The sequence below is a fragment of the Gymnoscopelus microlampas genome (genome assembly GCF_963454915.1).
Source record: "Gymnoscopelus microlampas genome assembly, chromosome: 23".
In the NCBI taxonomy this organism is placed as follows: domain Eukaryota; kingdom Metazoa; phylum Chordata; class Actinopteri; order Myctophiformes; family Myctophidae; genus Gymnoscopelus; species Gymnoscopelus microlampas.
The window spans coordinates 10,065,409-10,083,401 of NC_139960.1; the positions used below are offsets into that span (position 1 = coordinate 10,065,409).

The 17,993-nt window shown below is 43.5% G+C and overlaps 1 protein-coding gene across 1 annotated transcript; it reads right to left on the bottom strand.

Annotated features, from left to right (window-relative positions):
* Positions 1-2,394: 2,394 nt before the first annotated feature.
* On the bottom strand, positions 2,395-10,548 carry LOC311040293 (serine/threonine-protein kinase pim-3-like). The gene is made up of 6 exons (XM_084050489.1): positions 10,006-10,548; positions 9,721-9,830; positions 9,433-9,483; positions 8,905-9,295; positions 7,174-7,350; positions 2,395-5,371 (listed from the first exon to the last, which is right to left on the bottom strand). Exons 1-6 carry the CDS (start codon positions 10,091-10,093, stop codon positions 5,070-5,072), a joined length of 1,119 nt encoding a protein of 372 aa, XP_083906615.1. The 5' UTR covers positions 10,094-10,548; the 3' UTR covers positions 2,395-5,069.
* Between the last annotated feature and the right edge of the window lie 7,445 nt (positions 10,549-17,993).

Here is a 17,993-nt window from a genome sequence, read left to right on the forward strand (position 1 = left end):
CATCCCTTCTCTCCTCTCTCCATCCTTCTCTCTTTCTGTCAGCATCACCCCCCCTCCTCTCTCTGTAGACACACCTGTCTCTTATTAGCAGTGGTGGAAGAAGTGCTAAGACTTAAGCATCAATACCACAAGGTATAAATACTCAGTTACAAGTACAAGTCCTGTACTTAACATTTTACTTGAGTACAACTACAAAAGTATTGGCATCAAAAAATACAGCAAAGATTTAAAGTAAAGTCCAGTTAATGTGCATGCGTGCGTGTCTGTGTTCTATGTATCGCTGTCTTGTGGAACAATATTGTGATTATTATCATGGGCGGTGTAAATTAACTGTACCCCCCCACATGCCGTTATCATGTTCTGTTCCATGGGTCTTCCATAGGGGGTCCTCAGGGTAAACAAAAGAAAGGGGGGGGGGGGGGCTTCAAATAATTTTGTGATAGGATTATTATTCTTTTTTTTTTTTTTACATTAGCCACTTAAACCCTTGCCTCCCTCATCTGGCAGGGGGGGGGGGCATTTTAGCTTTTTATTTTCGGTGAAGAGATTTGGTGTAGAGCAGGGGTCTTCAACGTTTTCAGGCCAAGGACCCGCTAGCTGAGAGAGAGATGAAGCAGGGACCCCCTCTATATCGTATTAAATTGTGTTTCAAATTCAAATATTTTTGTTTACGTGGTGGTCTGCTATTTTTTCCCTCTACACCTATGTGCCTCTTTGCCAAAAATAGCCGATCTACAAGCTCACAACGCCTCGCAGCGCGAGGCGTTGTGAGCTTGTAGATCTGCTATTTTTTGGCTTAAGTTCTCCTCAGAAAAGGGATGCTAGGGTTCAAGTGGTTAAGGTAAAATATTAAAATCCTATCACACAAAGATTTGGCGGACCCCCTGTAGTAACTCTGAGGACCCCCTAGGGGTCCCGGACCCCCTGTTGAAGACCCCTGGTGTAGAGGGCAGACCGAGTACAGAGTCAAAGGTCAAGTTGACTAAGTTAAGTATTGAGGGTTTAAATGTCTGAAAATACGCGCAACCATGAATCCAATTCATATTATAAAAGATTATGCGTAAAGAAACAAAACATGTTTTTATTTACACAACACTGATCAAACAAGTCTATGAAGCTATCTAGGAAATCTAGGAAAACGTTTAATCTTATAAAATATAAATATGTAGTCGGGGGCCCCTGCTTCATCTCTCGGTCAGTTAAGTGGTCTTTGGCCCTAAAAACGGTGCTGTATTCTACATCGGACAACGTGTGACCCTTTATGTCTAAAAGATATAAGTTGGAACGTCATTATGTGGAGTGTGTCATGTTTTTAGATGGATAATGGAATGTTATCTTTTAGGAAACTGTTTTTGGTCCAGGGGGGGCTTGGAACAGCTGCTTCCAAGTTTATTATACACATGTTCCAAATTATATTGAATTCATTTGAACCATATATGACCTTAGTGTTCATTTAATGTATTAGTAGCTCTATCAACCTGAATATGTATGCCTTCTGCTCTTGTACAATTGCCACTGCTGCTAAAGATATACCTGGCTTAACCCAGAGACCTGGAACTGTGTCATTTTTAGATTTGAGCTAAAAAGCATTATTTTACACTTTGGCTATTTTTTTTAAATGTGTGCAAATCTTTGAATATATATAGTTTTAAAGCGAACATTTTTTAACTCAAATCTTCACTTCTGGGGGTCCCTGGAACAACATATTTTGATGGGGGTCTGCGGTCAAATACCTATAATTTTGGGGGTCCTTGACATGAAAACGTTTGATCACCACTGATATAGAAACATACGTTTTTTCAGAATACTGTTGAGATTTAGGAGACATGTAGAATCGGCTTCAGGTCTCAATGGGTTGGTTTATATACCTGCTGTTCTATATTTCTACTGTACTTTTTTCTTTTTACTTCATTACATTCAGTATTTACTCCCTTCTACACAGATGGATTGACCCACCAACATATCGCTGCTTGTACGAGTATGAGTGAGTAGGGCTGGGCAATTAACGGAAATAACATTGAAACTGATATTTTGAACCAATAAACGACTGATTGAGAAGCTTTTTTTAATCTTATATATGAACAAATCGACATGAACAAATTCTAATGTTTTTTTTATAATTGACTAAATCGATTAGTCTGATTAACCACTTAACCCTGAGTTATACTTCATACGCTTGTCTTCAGCGTACAAAAATAGCGAAATAGTCGATCTACAAGCTCAACGCGTGAGCTTGTAGATCTGCTATTTTCATTACTTTGACCTTAGATCGATCTAAAATAATCGTTAATGATTTAAAATTTAATTTTAAATATTTGTGATATTAATGTTTGATTGAAAGATGTGGGGGGAAAAGAATGAGACACCACAAACTGTCCATTTCTGTACAAAAAGAAGGGAGTTTAATTGAAACTTTTGTATAAAAAAATAGCACTTTCCATCGCACATGGCCACAAGTCACACATCTAAACTGATGAGATTTCCCACGATGACGCAGAGTTCCATTCTACCCTGATGGTCTTAAGAAATGTATAGTCCATCACGCGAAGGCGTCACTTGCCGAGTGCCGACAAGACCTGATCTAAAACCAACAATGCGTCGGGCGCATTGTTAGCTTGTAGAATGACGTCTTGTCGACAAGCGACAACATGGCGGTCTGCGGAGTACGAATTAGGCTTGGGTCTTTCTACAGAACAGTACAAATGCATCCCAAGAACAGATGGATTGCTGAAATTTGGCCAGTGAACATCAGACCTTTTAAAGTAGTTAAATAACATTCAAATGCTCCTTTTTGTATTTAATTAAGTAAACCTTGCTTTTATTCCTTTTTTGTTTTTCATTGACAACTGATTCAGTGCATCTCTGACAACAATGTTGAAATGTTGGAGGAAAATAGAAAACAAAGAAAAATACAGGAATGCAAATAGGCCGAATAAAGTAAATTAAAACGGTTGTAGGGGGAGGTACAGCCACACCCCGTCATGTCACCAATCGTCTCGACATCGGGAATTCGGCTCAGATACCTGGTTCGAGGTGGATGTTGAAAATGTGGGATTTTGACAGCCTGTGCCAAATTTCCCCAGAGCTAGAAGTCGGACGATTAGTGACATGACATATGGGGGATAGGGAGGGCATTTTAAACAAAAAACAATAAATAAATAATAAATAACCACAGAGTGTGGAATGTTTGACAAATAAATTAAATGCAAACGGGGGAGGGGACAAGGTGATGTACACAAACAAAAAGAGGCTGTACAGTCTCTGAATAAAATAAAATAAATGGATTAAACATAACAAGCCCATGTATTGCATTGATTGTGCATCATTTCACACCCCCGCTGAACATGGGGGCCACATGTAGTGTTTTTAAGCAAGGCGAACCAGAAGCCACCTAATGGATGGCAACACTCGCCACAGGCGAGGAAGAGGGGGGGGGGAGCACGAGGCCGGAGGGACTAAAGTGTGTGTGTGTGTCTGTTGTGTTTGTGTTTACTGTAGACATTCAGAAAAAAACAAAGACAGGTTTCCCAAAAAACGGAAAACACCTGTATCAGGCTACGGAGTGAGCGAGCAGCATTTATAGAGATAAAGAGAGAGAGAGAGAGAGAGATAGAGTCGAGAAGTTGAATGTGATTCAAGTAGTTTGTCAGATGAGCCCCTCCCACCTCGATCTCCCCACCCATCTAACATGTTAACTTTAACTAGGGATGCAACTGATATGGAAATTGTGTTAAAATCTATGTTTAAAATAACAATTTGGCCAAAAGCCGATACCGATATTAGTTCACTTTTGCTGTCCCCATTTTGTGCCAGGGAAACAAATAAATCTTCATTATAAAAAATGTATAGGTCTAATTATTTTTGATTAATAATCTGCAGCTTGATAAGCTGCAACACTGCAACATAGCCAGAGCACATTTGATGCATCACAACAGATAAACATCAGCTACTGCCATTGTTGAAAGTCAACTTGTTTGCAAACGAGGCAAATATTGGCCGTATATCGGTATCGGCCGATATATCATTGCATCCCCTAACTTAAACCCCTTTATTTTGTCAAAAATCGCCAATCTCAAGCCCACAATGCGTTTGCAATGCAACACTTGTGCAACGCCTGTAGATTGGCTATTTCTGAAATCATTTAGACATCTTTTGAAAAATGGCATCACTATTTTGGGCCATGTAATTATAGGCGAAAATGTTCAAAACTTTCAAAAACTCTTCGAAAACAGCAGATTCACAAGCTCACGTCGGCTATTTTCAAGACAATTTAGAACTTTTTTGAAAAAAACTAACCAAAAACAGGGCTTAAGTGGTTAAGCGCCCTTTTACGTCTGGCAGATATATGTATTACAGCAACATAGGGGACATTTAGCGCCCCTAGCTTCCATCACTGTTGTGGCAACGCAGCCACCGGAATAAAAAAAGAAAACAAAGTTATGATGAAAGCTCAAAACAAACAGAAAAGCAGCCCCAACCCCCTCTCCCCAGCAAAAAAGGCACTCCAAATCAAAAATTAAACGTTTAAATAAAAAGATTTTTCTTTTACTACACGCTCTATAAGAGCAGTCATATCTGAATAAGGGCACCTTGCAACTGTGAATACCAGCCTTTGTAACAAAATTAGAGCATACATTAAAATAAAATAGGGGGGTGTGGGGGGTATAAATAGTGCTGGTAGGTCTGCCCAAAAAGTGTTCCCTTGTGCACAAGGAAACAATAAAATGTACAAAGTAAAAAAAAATCTGTGTTAAATAAAATAAAATAAGGAAGAACAAAATCTTTTTAAAAAAAGGTAATAAATTATAAATTCCCTACAAAAAAAGAGGAAAATTAAAGTACACGGTTGGGGGTCTGTTTCGGCAGGCCGGTGGATTTAGGCCGAAGATGGGGGGGGCCACAGGGAGGGGGAAGGGAAAGGCGCGGGGGTGGACTTCGTGGAGGCTGTGGGCCTTTTTTCAAGTCGGCGAATCTGAGTCCATTTGTAATGTGGCCCCCCAACTGTCTCTCTCTTACACCCCCCGGGTCCCGTCAGGCGACAAGCCTTTATTTGTCAGTCCCGCTTCAAATCAGAGGCTCTCCTTACTGGAGCTGGTGCTGGACGCGGACGAGTCTGTGTCCATGGTCCTGAGGCGGATGTCTCCTGGCGTCGCCATGACAACCCCGGCACTGGGCTCCTCCTCCTCCTGTGACGACTCTGCAGACTCTGCCGACGACTCCGAAGAGGACGAGGAGGATGAGGTTGAGGAGGGTGGGGGAGCGACAGGGAGGGACATGGCGGCTCGCACCCAGGGGTGCTCGCAGATCTGCTCCAGCGTGGGGCGATCTGAAGGCCGCAGGGCCAGGCACCACTTGATCAACTGCTGGCACTCTGGATGAAGGAGAGAGAGAGAGAGGATAAGCTCAATCAATCAATTATGGGTGAAACGGTTAATCGAACTAATCGATTATTTAAAAAAAAAGATAAGCAATAATTTGCTAAATTAATCAATTAATAATCGATTGAGCCCTTCAGGGCTCTATCCTAAGTCTACTAATATCTCCCTCTAAACCAGAATCTCTTCAGAGAAAATAGTAGATCTACTAACTCACAATGCATTGCATCATGATGTGTTGTGAGCTTGTGGATCTGCTATTTTGGCAGAATGTGGAAGGGCTCAAGTGGTTAAAGGAAAAGTTAGTTAGGGAAGAGAGAATAGAATAGAGGTCATGGGAAAAGTCATGAATAGCTTGGGTGCCCTATAGGTTTTAGTTAAAGCCTGCATTCCAGAACTTACTTTAACCACTTAAACCCTGTATTCTTGGCATAATCTAGAAAAACTGTCAACACAGATCCCTGGCACAAGATCATTTCAGTTGGCGGTCCGTGGCCAAATGCACATCAATTTGGGGGTCCTTGACATGAGAATGTTTGAGAACCACTGTGGGTAGAGTATGTTATTATAACTAGTACATCTGCAGTGGTTGGAGGTAGTCTCCCTACTCTCCCACTGGCTTAAGACTCTGATGACGGGTAGTAGTAGTACTGCCTGAAGCCCTATATCTCCCCGTGGGCAAGCAAGGATGAAGCAGTGGATGTTTGGTTCTCCCACACGAAAGGTGACCCAATGTTTAAGGTCCCGGTTAGAACATAAAATGTATGGAGTCCGAGAGTGAGTGTACCCAGTGTTTGGTTCCATTTGTACCCTTTAGAAGTTAACCCATTTAGACCTGGAACGCATCTGTGTCACTTTAGATTTCTTTGGCTATTCAAAAATAGCAGATATACAAGCTCATAGCGCGGCACCGAGTGCCGCGCTATGAGCTTGTAGATCTGCTATTTTTGAACGTTTTTTTCCCCAAAAACTGTTTTTTTAAAGAATCGCCTCAGGTCTTAATGGGTTAAAGACAGATTATTTAACACCGAAGATTTTACTGTGTCGAAAATAATAGGAGCAGGGAATTACTAGAGGGATAATTTGTGTTTTTTCTCCATTTGTGCTCCCGCCGGACGCCATTACAATTCCGGATCAAATGACTTCCACAACAGGTTAGCTAAGAGCTACCAAATACTAGGACACTAGGCGTCACACGTAGAGCATGCTGGGAAGCTGGAACTCCCTCCCCCCCATTCATACGGTAACTGGATCACCTGGTGAGCGGTAGGGGGTTGTTATGAGGCCGGGCTGGGACAAAAAACACCGGCCCGGGGCTGGTAAACACGCTACCCGCTACTTTGGGCATAACAACTGTAATTCCAAGAGCCTACTTTAGTCTTGGAATATCACGTCGACTGGTAAAATGCTAAAAACCAAAACAAAAAAGAAAGTCACTTGTCTATGTGTGTGTGTGTGCGTGTGTGTGTGTGTGTGTGTGTGTGCGTGCGTGCGTGCTTGTATTACTATACGTCTCCACAAGTATAGTAGAATAATTTGAGAAATAGACATTGTGAGGACCAGGAAAATAGTCAACACAAGAAAATGTGTTATTTTTAATGCTTAGTTGTGGCTGCCACACACGCGCTGTGAGCTTGTAGATCTGCTATTTTAGGCTTTAGGGTCAGGGTTAAAAATGGCAAAAAACTGTTCAAAAACAGGCATTCATAAAATCACCATCCTAACAAGTATTGTAATACAAACCAGTGTGTGTGTGTGTGTGTGTGTGTGTGTGTGTGTGTGTGTTTATTCAACGCACCGGTAGACACCCTCCTCCTGAAGTACAGGCGTCCTCCGAGGATCTCCTCATCCTGCTCGAAGGGGATGTCCCCGCACACCATGTCGTACAGCAGCACGCCTAGCGACCACACCGTGGCAGAGCGACCGTGGTACCTGTGGAAGCGGATCCACTCTGGTGGGCTGTACACACGAGTACCTGGAGGGAGGGGGGGGAGAGAGAGAGAGAGATTAACAAAAGGGTGTTAGCTTGTTTATCAGCAAGCCATGTTATTTTGAAAAGGCAATCATTCAAGGCAAGTCTAAGAATAAAGACAGCCATACGTAATTAACCAGCTGTACCCTAGAGTCCCTGTTTCTAGACATACCACAATAGGCGAACAGGCGGCAAAAATAGCAGATCTGCAAGTTCCCAACACAAGCTTGTAGATTTATCTACAAGCTTATTCATCCCATCTATCTATCATGACTAAGAGAGGCTACTGTTATTGGAGATGATGACTCATGTGTACGGGAATAGTCAAGAGAACCCCAACAGGGGGAAAAAAAAGACCAAGAAATGATCTGTGCATCGGTGTGACTAAAATGCCTGAGTCATGGTGGGAAAAGCTTTCCTTCACTACAGCCACTAAACACTGCTGGAAACTGGGTGACCTCCCTCCCTCCCTCTCCTGAGAGTAGGAGGAGAGAGAAAGGGAGGTAGCTCCTGTCTACGACCCCGCCCCTCCGGGAGGGAGTAACTTGGATACCAAACACAGAGGAGAAGAGGGGAAAAAAAGGGGGGGCGACTCAGATTTCACAACAAACAGATGTTACGTGGCAAACGCTGACCTAATACCCGTTTAAAAAAGACTGCGGCTGTCTATGATTCGACCTTTAAATACACTAAAAGCACCCAGCCGGAAAATGTTTAAATATACGGTATGGGGTAATTAGCTATCGAATATAATATATGGTAAAATGGGTATTTCTATCAACTTTTGAGTCCCAACAAGAGAGGGGGAATTGATTTCACTCGGAGCAGGAAAGCTTCCATTGGAAAAGGTCGATTAAAGCCGTTAGTTGTACTAATAATAAAGCCCCCTCCGGTCAGACCCCTGGCAGGGAAAACCCTCAGACCAAAAACAAACCACTGCGTCACACACAGGCTGCCTAGTCAACGCCTCCACAAATGGAATATACACACAGTCAAACACTGCCATGCTACTTAAAACTCACATAAAAAGCCATGAAACTGAGAATTTCACTTTGGTAAAATAATGTAACTCTTGAGGATGAACAAATGTAACCTAGCCAAATGGACCCTATAAAGGGTCCATTTGGTTAGGTTACATTTGTTCATTCTCAGAGTTAAGTTAAATGGCAAGGGCAAATATAGCAATGACCATTATCATCATCATCCCCACTGACCCACAGCACATTATATTAAAAAAACCCTGTACATTCAACGTCTACAAATGTTAATAAACGCATACAATTCCATTTAACTCTTTAAGACTGGGGACACATCTGTGTCATTTTAAGATGTATTTGGCTATTAAAAAATAGCAGATCTACAAGCTCATGAGCTATGAGCTTGTAGATCTGCTATTTTTGAAAAATTGTGAAAAAATATTTTTTTTATTTTTTTCCAAAAACTGTTAGGGATTAAGAAAACATTTTTAAGAATCGCCTCATGTCTTAAAGGGTTAAAATCACACACATCATGCAATCAGGGGCAGGGCAGGGGGGGCGCTTTCCTCCTTTTCCTTACCATCAAAGTCGGTGTAGACGGTGTCCTTGAGAATGGCCCCCGAGCCGAAGTCTATGAGCTTGAGGTCGCCGGTGCGCAGGTCCACCAGCAGGTTCTCGTCCTTGATGTCGCGGTGCACGACGCCACACGAGTAGCAGTGCCTCACCGCGTCCAGCACCTGGCGGAGGAAGCCGCGGGCCGTCTCCTCGTCCAGGGAGCCCTTCTCCGTGATGAAGTCGAACAGGTCCTTGGCCGGCTCGGGCCGCTCCATGACGATCAGCCAGCCGCCGTCGGGCCGCTCGTAGTAGTCCAGCAGGCGGATGACGCCGCGGAAGCCCGGCGACCCCCCTCCTGGCTGCTGCTGGCTCACTTTCTTCAGGAGTAGGATCTCCAGAGGCACCATGGAGCCGTTCTGGAGGAAACCACACGACAACACACACCACGGGGATTTAGCGACCGGTCGCTCCCTTATACTCTCTCCCCCACTCCACCACCACCTCCCCGGTGCACAAACCAAAACAAACCCCTCCCTCCTCCGGTGGTACTTACGAGTGTGCCCCATTCTGTCACCCTCTCCTTGGCGACGTGTTTCACTGCCACCTGAAATGAAACGTAAACAAACGCGATCAGCACTGAGATAAGCGTAAATATAATGCCACCAAGCACTCAAATAAACGCGAAATAATGCGTTAAACGTTAATAAGTGCGAGCAACGGCCTCATTTCCCCCTCATAACATGATTATAAAACGAACACTGACATGGGGGGGATTAGACCCCCCCACCCCCCCCGCATGCATGCAGCGATCAAAACACGGCGAGGAGGATTCCTTCCTTACCGGTGCCCCGTCAGAGAGCCTGGATCCCGCATACACGGTGCCGAAGCCCCCGCTGCCGAGCACGGAGCCCACTGTGTACACCTTCTCGAACGGCTCCTTGTCCATTTTCACTGTAAAAAGGAAGATAAATACAACGCAATTAGAAAAAAATCGACCAGTAATTATGTTTCCGAGTTAAAAAAAACGCATGTAGCTCCGAGAAAGGTGCAAAATGGACCCCAAACAAACGGAGCCGTTTGGTTCAATTTTGTACCCGCCGGCCGCACAGTTCCGACAGACACGTACCGGTCTGGAGCTGGATCTTGACCGGGAGATGGTCCATGCTCGACGGGTTGCAAATGTGTGAAAATGAGCCCAACTTTGACAGCAACATATTTCACAACAAATATCACAAAAAAAAAAAAAAGCAACAGTAAATTCCTTCGGTTTGTTCTTCACCACCAGACAGTGGACTCCCGACTCAAATGAAAACAGCGTCAGAAAAAGCTTCAGCAGCAGCAAAAGTTAAAGACGTTTAAAATAAACAGCGATAATATCCAACAGTCCTCCCCGCTTCACAGGAGGCTCCGGCGGGTCGCGTCACGACCCCGAGGACGGTCCTTTTCCTCCTCCGCGGCGTGGTTTTAATCCTCCAGAAAGAAAACCCGCAGACAGACGCATGTGCTTCTTCTTATTTCTTCTTTTCTCGAAGTAATAAACCCCCTTTGAGTTGAAAATGGCGAATAATAATCGCGTTAGATACTGTTTTATATCACATGAAAGAAGCCGGTGCGCGGGTCCGTCCACGCAGAGAGCGCTGTGTGTGTGTGTGTTGTTGTGACTCGGTGGAGCGCCTGCTACTGTCTGAGTGTCTGAAGCTTTGGCGCGGTCTCCACACGCCAATATTTTGACGCGGAGCTGTGGTGACGCCGATATCGCTCCGCTCCCAGTGGTGTAAAGAAGTAACTGAGTACATTTACTCAAGTACAATGTTTTACTTTACTGCAGGGGTCTTCAACAGGGGGTCCGGGGCCCCTAGGGGGTCCTCAGAGCTACTATAGGGGGTCCGCCCCAAATCTTTGTGTGATAGGATTTAGTTTTTTTTTACATTAACCACTTGAACCCTAAAATTCCTTTTCTGAGGGGAACATTAGCCGAAAATAGCAGATCTACAAGCTCACACGCGAGGCGTTGTGAGCTTGTAGATCGCCTATTTTTTGGCAAAGAGGTGTTTGGTGTAGAGGGAAAAAAGAGCAGACCAAGTAAACTAAAAAAGTTAAATCTGAAACACATTTTTTTATACGATATAGAGGGGGTACCTGCTTCATCTCTCTCTCAGCTAGGGGGTCCTTGGCCTGAAAACGTTGAAGACACCTGGTGTAAAGTAACTGAGTACATTTACTCAAGTACAATATTGAGGCGTCTTTTTTTTTTTTTTTTTACTTTACTTTACTGGAGTATGAATGTCAGTACTTTTACTTCTACTCCATCTCAGAGGCAAATATTGTAGGTCCTTTTTTTACTCTACTACAATTATTTGAAAACTTTGGTTTTGGTTACTTTGTAGATTTAGATTATTATTGCAAAACATGCATTAACCACTTCAGCCCTATATACATTTCGGCCATTTGAAAATAGCCGATCTACAAGCTCACAATGGGTAGCTTTGCAAGGCATTGTGAACTTGTATATCTGCTATTTTCAAAAGATTGTTATACATTTTATACATTTGAAAACTTCCATTCTGCATAATGAGTACTTTTACTTTTGTACTTTAAGTACATTTTGATACCAATACGTTGGTACTTTTACTCTAGATTTTGAATTCTGGTCTTTTAACTTGTAACAGAGTATACTTTCTACAGTGCAGTATTGATACTATTACTTAAGTTTAAAAAAATGAGTACTTTTCCCATCACTGCCCTCCACCGCCCCCTCCCCTCCACAAGACACGACAGCTCCTCTCGAACCCGCGCGCAGGATATATACGGTTATATTACCGATGATAAATCATGGTCTGTCGTGTCCTATCGTATCAAAGGTCTCGATGCGGTTTTCCAGCGGTAGGAATTCGAGCAAAAGCCTCGCCCGCACGCGGACTATTTTCTCATAGTACTAGACGGCGCGCGGACGGATCCCTCAGTCTGGGTGCTCCGCGCTGTGTTCCACTATCGACCCACCGGTGCTGCTCGCCGACCAATCAGAGGCGTCATATAAATACTATGTTTTATCCGTGGGCCAATCGGGGCCGTCATATAAATACTATGTGTTATCCTCTGGGCCAATCACGGCTGTCACATATAAATACTATGTTTTCTCTCCGGACCAATCGGGGGCGGGGGAAGTTATTGGGATAAAATAGGCATTTGAGCGCACGTGGCGGCAATTCCAGTAGCCTCCCTCCCTCTGTCCCATGCCTGCAGCTCTCTCTCTCTCTCTCTCTCTCTCTCTCTCTCTCTCTCTCTCTCTGCAGTGAGATGGCAAGGGTCTCATAACACCACACCACCCATGTTGTACAACACAATCCACACAATCCACACACACACACACACACACACACACACACACACACACACACACACACACACACACACACACACACACACACACACACACACACACACACACACACACACACACACACACACAAACCAGGGCTGCCAACATTGGACTGTCAAAATCCAGGAGATTGGTTGGGGGCGTGGCTAGCGGGGGGTCTGGGGGTCCTCCCCCCAATTTTTTTTTAACAGAGTAGATGTAATTTCCTGTGTTCTGGTGAATTTTGGGAGTTTGATACCAAATCAAGTAGAAAACCAGAAGAAATGACGATCCAGAAGAGTGTCAGGAGACATGGTCAAAACACCAGGAGACTCATGCGGATCCAGGAGTGTTGGCAGCCCTGACTTAACAGTGGTGGAAAAAAGTACTCACGTTTTTTACTTAAGTTACAAGTAAAAGTCCGGAATAAAAAATTGACTTGAGTAAAAGTACAAAAGTATTGGTATCAAAATGCACTTAAAAGTACCAGAAGTAAAAGAAGGCCTACTAATTATGCAGAATGTCCCATTTCACAAGTTTTCAAATGTATAAAATGTATAACAATCTTTTGAAAATTGCAGATCTACAAGCTCACAATACGTCGCATTGTGAGCTTGGATTGGCTATTTTCAAATGGCCGAAATGTATATAGGGCTGAAGTGGTTACTGTATGTTTTGTAATAATAATAAAAATCTCCAAAGTAACTAGTAACCACAGTTTTCAAATAATTGTTGTGGAGTAAAATAACAATATTTGCCTCTCAGACATAGTGGAATAGAAGTAAAGGTATTGAAAATTGGATATACTCCAGTAAAGTAAAAGTAACTCAAAATTGAACTTGAGTAAATGTACTTAGTTACTTTACACCACTGCACACTAATGTAGTATTTATAACCTATTAAATTGATTACTTCGATTAACATGCTCCCTGAGATTTGAACGCTGGACTCTTTGGCTGCTTTCTTGGAAAACAAAAAAACACATTTCTATCACTCATTCAAGAACCATTCATCACTTGGCCAGGAGAGATATTGTGCACAGGAGAGATATTGAGCTTCAGGCAGTACTGCTTCTCAGTCACCAGTAGGTGTCCTACCCGACACCAGGGTCTCAATGTCTCAATGGAAGAGTATGGAGACCACCTCCAACCACTGCAGATGTACTTGTTATGTTGTAATAGCATACTACTTAACTCTACCATACAGACATAAAATCACGTTTTATTCATTAAAATAAGTTCCAGATTGCAGCTTTACTTCAACTCTGTGTGTAAAATGTAACCAAATGGCTACATATTTACACTCACTGAGTTACAAGTGGTTTAATTAAAACTTTTACGGTTTTACTGTGAATTATTTGCATACTCTTGGAATGACAGAACACTAAGCCAGTGGTTCTCCAAGTGGGGTCTGGGGACCCTCAGGGGTCATTGATGGGGTTCAATGGTGATTATTGATCCGGTGAAGGGCGCAGACGAAAGTAGTTGCAAACTTGGCGTTATTGCACATCCAGTCGCGTGGTTTCTCCCCCGCGCGCGTCCCGTCGTGCCCCCCCTCCTCCCCCCCGCGGGTCCCGTCGCGCCACCCCGCGCGGTCACCCCTCCCCACGGGCAACCCCCCCTTTGGCCTTGTTTTCATAGACCTTGCTGCTTGTTTCACGCGTGAAACCTGGCAACGTTATCTCCCATTGTTTGACACATAAACGCTAAGAAGAAACTGAGATTTTATGAAATTGAAAAACGGGCTTCACAGTTAAGTTCAGATGGTAATGGTCAATGGCTGTGTGCAAAATCAGAGCAATTGCTCCAGCCACTGAGGAGAACCGGGTAGCTTCACCACTACAGACAGACAGACAGAGGTTACTCAAATTATAGGAGGATAACTACAGTAAACAGACAGTAAAGGAATTCTGGGCCAAATCATTCATTATTAAGACAAATTAGCAATACAAATGTCCAGGAGGGAGAACAGTCTAAAAATGTCTGTGGTCCCAGAGATCAAATAGATAAATAAAACAAAACATATCAAATGGGGGTCAGTGGCCTAATGCATATCAAATTGATTGTCAATGAAATGAAAAAGGTTGAGTATCACTGCACTAGGCTACTAATTCAAATTATAATCAGTGATGGCATCCAGTTTTGGCACACGGTTTTATAAATTAATTACTTAAGGTCAGTTGGGAATTTGGGGTGGGGGGGGGGGGATTTAGGGAGGACCATTTAATGTCTTACAATCCATTATGTAGTGTGATTTGCTGACCCGAGTGTAATGGAGGAGCCCAAGGACTGACAAACGTTGTACACTTGCACTTAGAACTATGAGATGTCAGAGCACTCGACACTCTCACACAGTGGATCCATCGTTAAAAAGTGAGTTCTACACGTCAACGTCCTCCGAACGGGCCACCTGAGGACAGCGAAAACACTTGCGCTTTGTTGAGACTGCGAGCTTATCCAAATGTGGTATTTAGGACTAACTGTCGACACTGTTACTTTGCCAGTGATCTGAGTGGATTTGTGTATTCCGACAATGTGCACCTGTCTGCATTGGTTGCTGTGGTTTAACAACATTACATAGGCGTGAGCAGGGTTGCATTGCTCGTGGGACGGCCTTGCACGCCGTGCAGGAACCGATTTGACCAGGAGCACGCACAGGCACACGCACACGCATAGATTTAAAACCACATTAAATTCACACCTCAACAAAGTTTACAAAGGCTCCCGACTCACACCAGGTGGATTAACATAGGAATGAGCCTAGATCAGGGGTCTTCAACAGGGGGTCCGGGACCCCTAGGGGGTCCTCAGAGTTACTACAGGGGGTCCGCCAAATCTTTGTGAGATAGGATTGATGGATGGATTTTTTTTACCTTAACCACTTGAACCCTAGCATCCCTTTTCAGAGGAGAACTTTAGCCAAGAAATTGCAGATCTACAAGCTCACAACGCCTCGCGCAGCGAGGCGTTGTGAGCTTGTAGATCGGCTATTTTTTGGCAAAGAGGTGTTTGGTGTAGAGGGAAAAAAGAGCAGACCAAGTAAACAAAAAAAGTAAAATCTGAAACACAATTTTTATACAATATAGAGGGGGTCCCTGCTTCATCTCTCTCTCAGCTAGGGGGTCCTTGGCCTGAAAACGTTCAAGACCCCTGGCCTAGATGCATATCAACTGCCCATTGTGTGACCTATCTGATTTGTGGCTTTTGTCTGTCCAAACTTGATAAAACTAATTTTGGGCTTCCAGTCTGAACATACAGCTTTGATGCCAAGGCTCTCTTCTCAAGAAATGAATTTGCACCATCAGTATGTGACAGGACTTTGAGTCAGCTTTGTCAGTTAACTTATATTTCAAAGATGCCTTTCAGAGCTTACAGCCCATTGCATGGTACCTTATAAATCAGTAGACGTGTGGTTTTCTTTACACAGGCACAGTCACAAATACTCACTTTCCGTGTCGGATTGGTTTATTTTTACCATGCATTTTTGTATAGTACAGTTCTGAATACTACTTATTGCTATAATGACTTACAATTTCCAATTTAGGCATTTAGTAGACGTTCTTATCCAGAGCGACAGGGCAAATCACGCAAATAGAGTTAAAAAAAAAAAATTTAGCAAGACAAAGAGCCGGTAAACATCCAACATAGCATCTGTCTAAACAACATGATATTTACAGTAAATAGTAAATACCATTCTTAGTGTTTGTGGACAAGCAAACAGTACATATCGATATCGGTCTAAATAACATAATGTGAACAAGTAAACAACACACATCTGCCTAGTATAGCATCTAATGAAAAACAAACAGGCAACAAGAAGTGATACAAGGAAAGAGGACTGCTAGGAGGTGTGGTTTCTGAAGAGGTGAGTGCTAGGGGGTGAGGTGGGGTCTGAAAAGGTGAGTGCTAGGGGGTGAGATGTAGTCTGAAGAGGTGAGTGCTAGGGGGTGAGATGGGGTCTGAATAGGTGAGTGCTAGGGGGTGAGATGGAGTCTGAAGAGGTGAGTGCTAGGGGGTGAGGTGGGGTCTGAAGAGGTGAGTGCTAGGGGGTGAGGTGGGGTCTGAAGAGGTGAGTGCTAGGGGGTGAGGTGGGGTCTGAAGAGGTGAGTGCTAGGGGGTGAGGTGGTGTCTGAAGAGGTGAGAGCTAGGGGGTGAGATGGAGTCTGAATAGGTGAGTGCAAGGGGGTGAGGTGGAGACTGAAGAGGTGAGTGCTAGGGGGTGAGGAGATGAGCAGTTATGTTGGTAGGTTTTCAATGTAATGGGACCCAAGGGTGGTCTTTTAGATGGGTCCCAGGGACATTTTATGAGTCCCACCAAAATTCACACCCTACGTGGTGCCCGGTGCTTGGACCCGGTTCGGTGTCCCCCGGGACGGTTTTGTCAACGGGGGGTTTTGTGTTGCCCTCAGAATCTTTTTGGGTGCATTAAATTTTATTTTAATTTATTGTATATCTGCTATTTTTGAATAGCCAACGTATACAATATGGATAAAGCGGTGAAAATGTATTAACACCTTTTGCTGGGGACCCCCTGGAACCCCCTCAAGGACCACTGGTTGAGAACCACTGATTTAAAGGAAATGCTGTAATGACAATACAGGGGCACTTCTTAACTTATCCATTCATTTAGATTAAATAGAGTAGAGCAGGGATCTTCAACAGGGGGTCCTCAGAGTTACTACAGGGGGTCCGCCAAATCATTGTGTGATATGATTTTTTTTTTTTTTACATTAACCACTTGAACCCTAGCAGCCGAAAATAGCAGATCTACAAGCGTCACGTTTCAACTGCGCGGACGGTGTCACACGCAAAACACAGACCTAAAGAATTCGGTCTGATCACGCGCAAAATGGCGGCTCCCGTGGATTATTATTGATATTTGTATCGTCTTTCTAAGACGATTTCTACATGGATTTTATTGTTGTAGGACGTGGCCATGCAAAATGGTGGTGTTAGCTGATATAAGTGAGCAGGAAGGTGAATCATGTCCTGAACATAAGGGGATGCCATCATAGATATATATGAAGATGCTGCATTGGCCACTGGGGCCATACGTCAATGTCACAGCCATATTGGCAGGGACAACTTGCCATAACTTCAATGTAACAAATATGCTTGAGTAGTATATAAGCACCTGAGACTAAAACTAGTTTTGTTTTTATAATCATTATTCATTATTACCTAATCACCGGTCTACTGCACTGGTCCTCACTTAGTTATGTCCCTGGGGACCAGGATTGTATGCTAGTCAGGGACTAATTTAGAACGTCAGGATAGAAAACCTGCCAGTTGTCAGGGTCCCCTTGACTGGAGTGGAGAACCATCTATCATGCCTAATACATGTTTCATTCATCATTTATTTACCCCTGAACTTTGCGGTCTATGATATATCCCACCCCATAAATTCACGTCCAGTTACGTGTAAACGGCTACTCCCCATCCCTGGGGAAATTAATGTCAGTCTTACTGTACTTAACTGTGTTCACACTTATCTCCAACACACAGGTTGCACATGGTTCAATAAACTAAATTAAGTGTCACTGTCAAATAAAAATGTGTGTGTTCTCTCCTCAATAACCCATTTTAACTCTGCTGGCCTGCCTAGGTAACAAAGTACCATGTACCAAGTAACCATGTTGTTTCAGCCAGTGCTGTATGTGAAATTGTGTTATAAACATAATTGATGAATGGTGTGTGTGTGTGTGTGTGTCCACCAGCCAACAAGATCACAATCCCCATCTGCTGACAACAAACGCA

Bases quoted from the DNA above. Each gene is read 5' to 3' on its own strand.
- LOC311040293 (XM_084050489.1), bottom strand. From the start codon at position 10,093: ATGTTGCTGTCAAAGTTGGGCTCATTTTCACACATTTGCAACCCGTCG. The intron at 7,351-8,904 runs GTAAGGAAAAGG...CCCTCCCTCCAG, and splicing joins CGTCTACACCGACTTTGATG to GTACTCGTGTGTACAGCCCA. The intron at 5,372-7,173 runs GTGCGTTGAATA...TCCTTCATCCAG, and splicing joins CAGGAGGAGGGTGTCTACCG to AGTGCCAGCAGTTGATCAAG.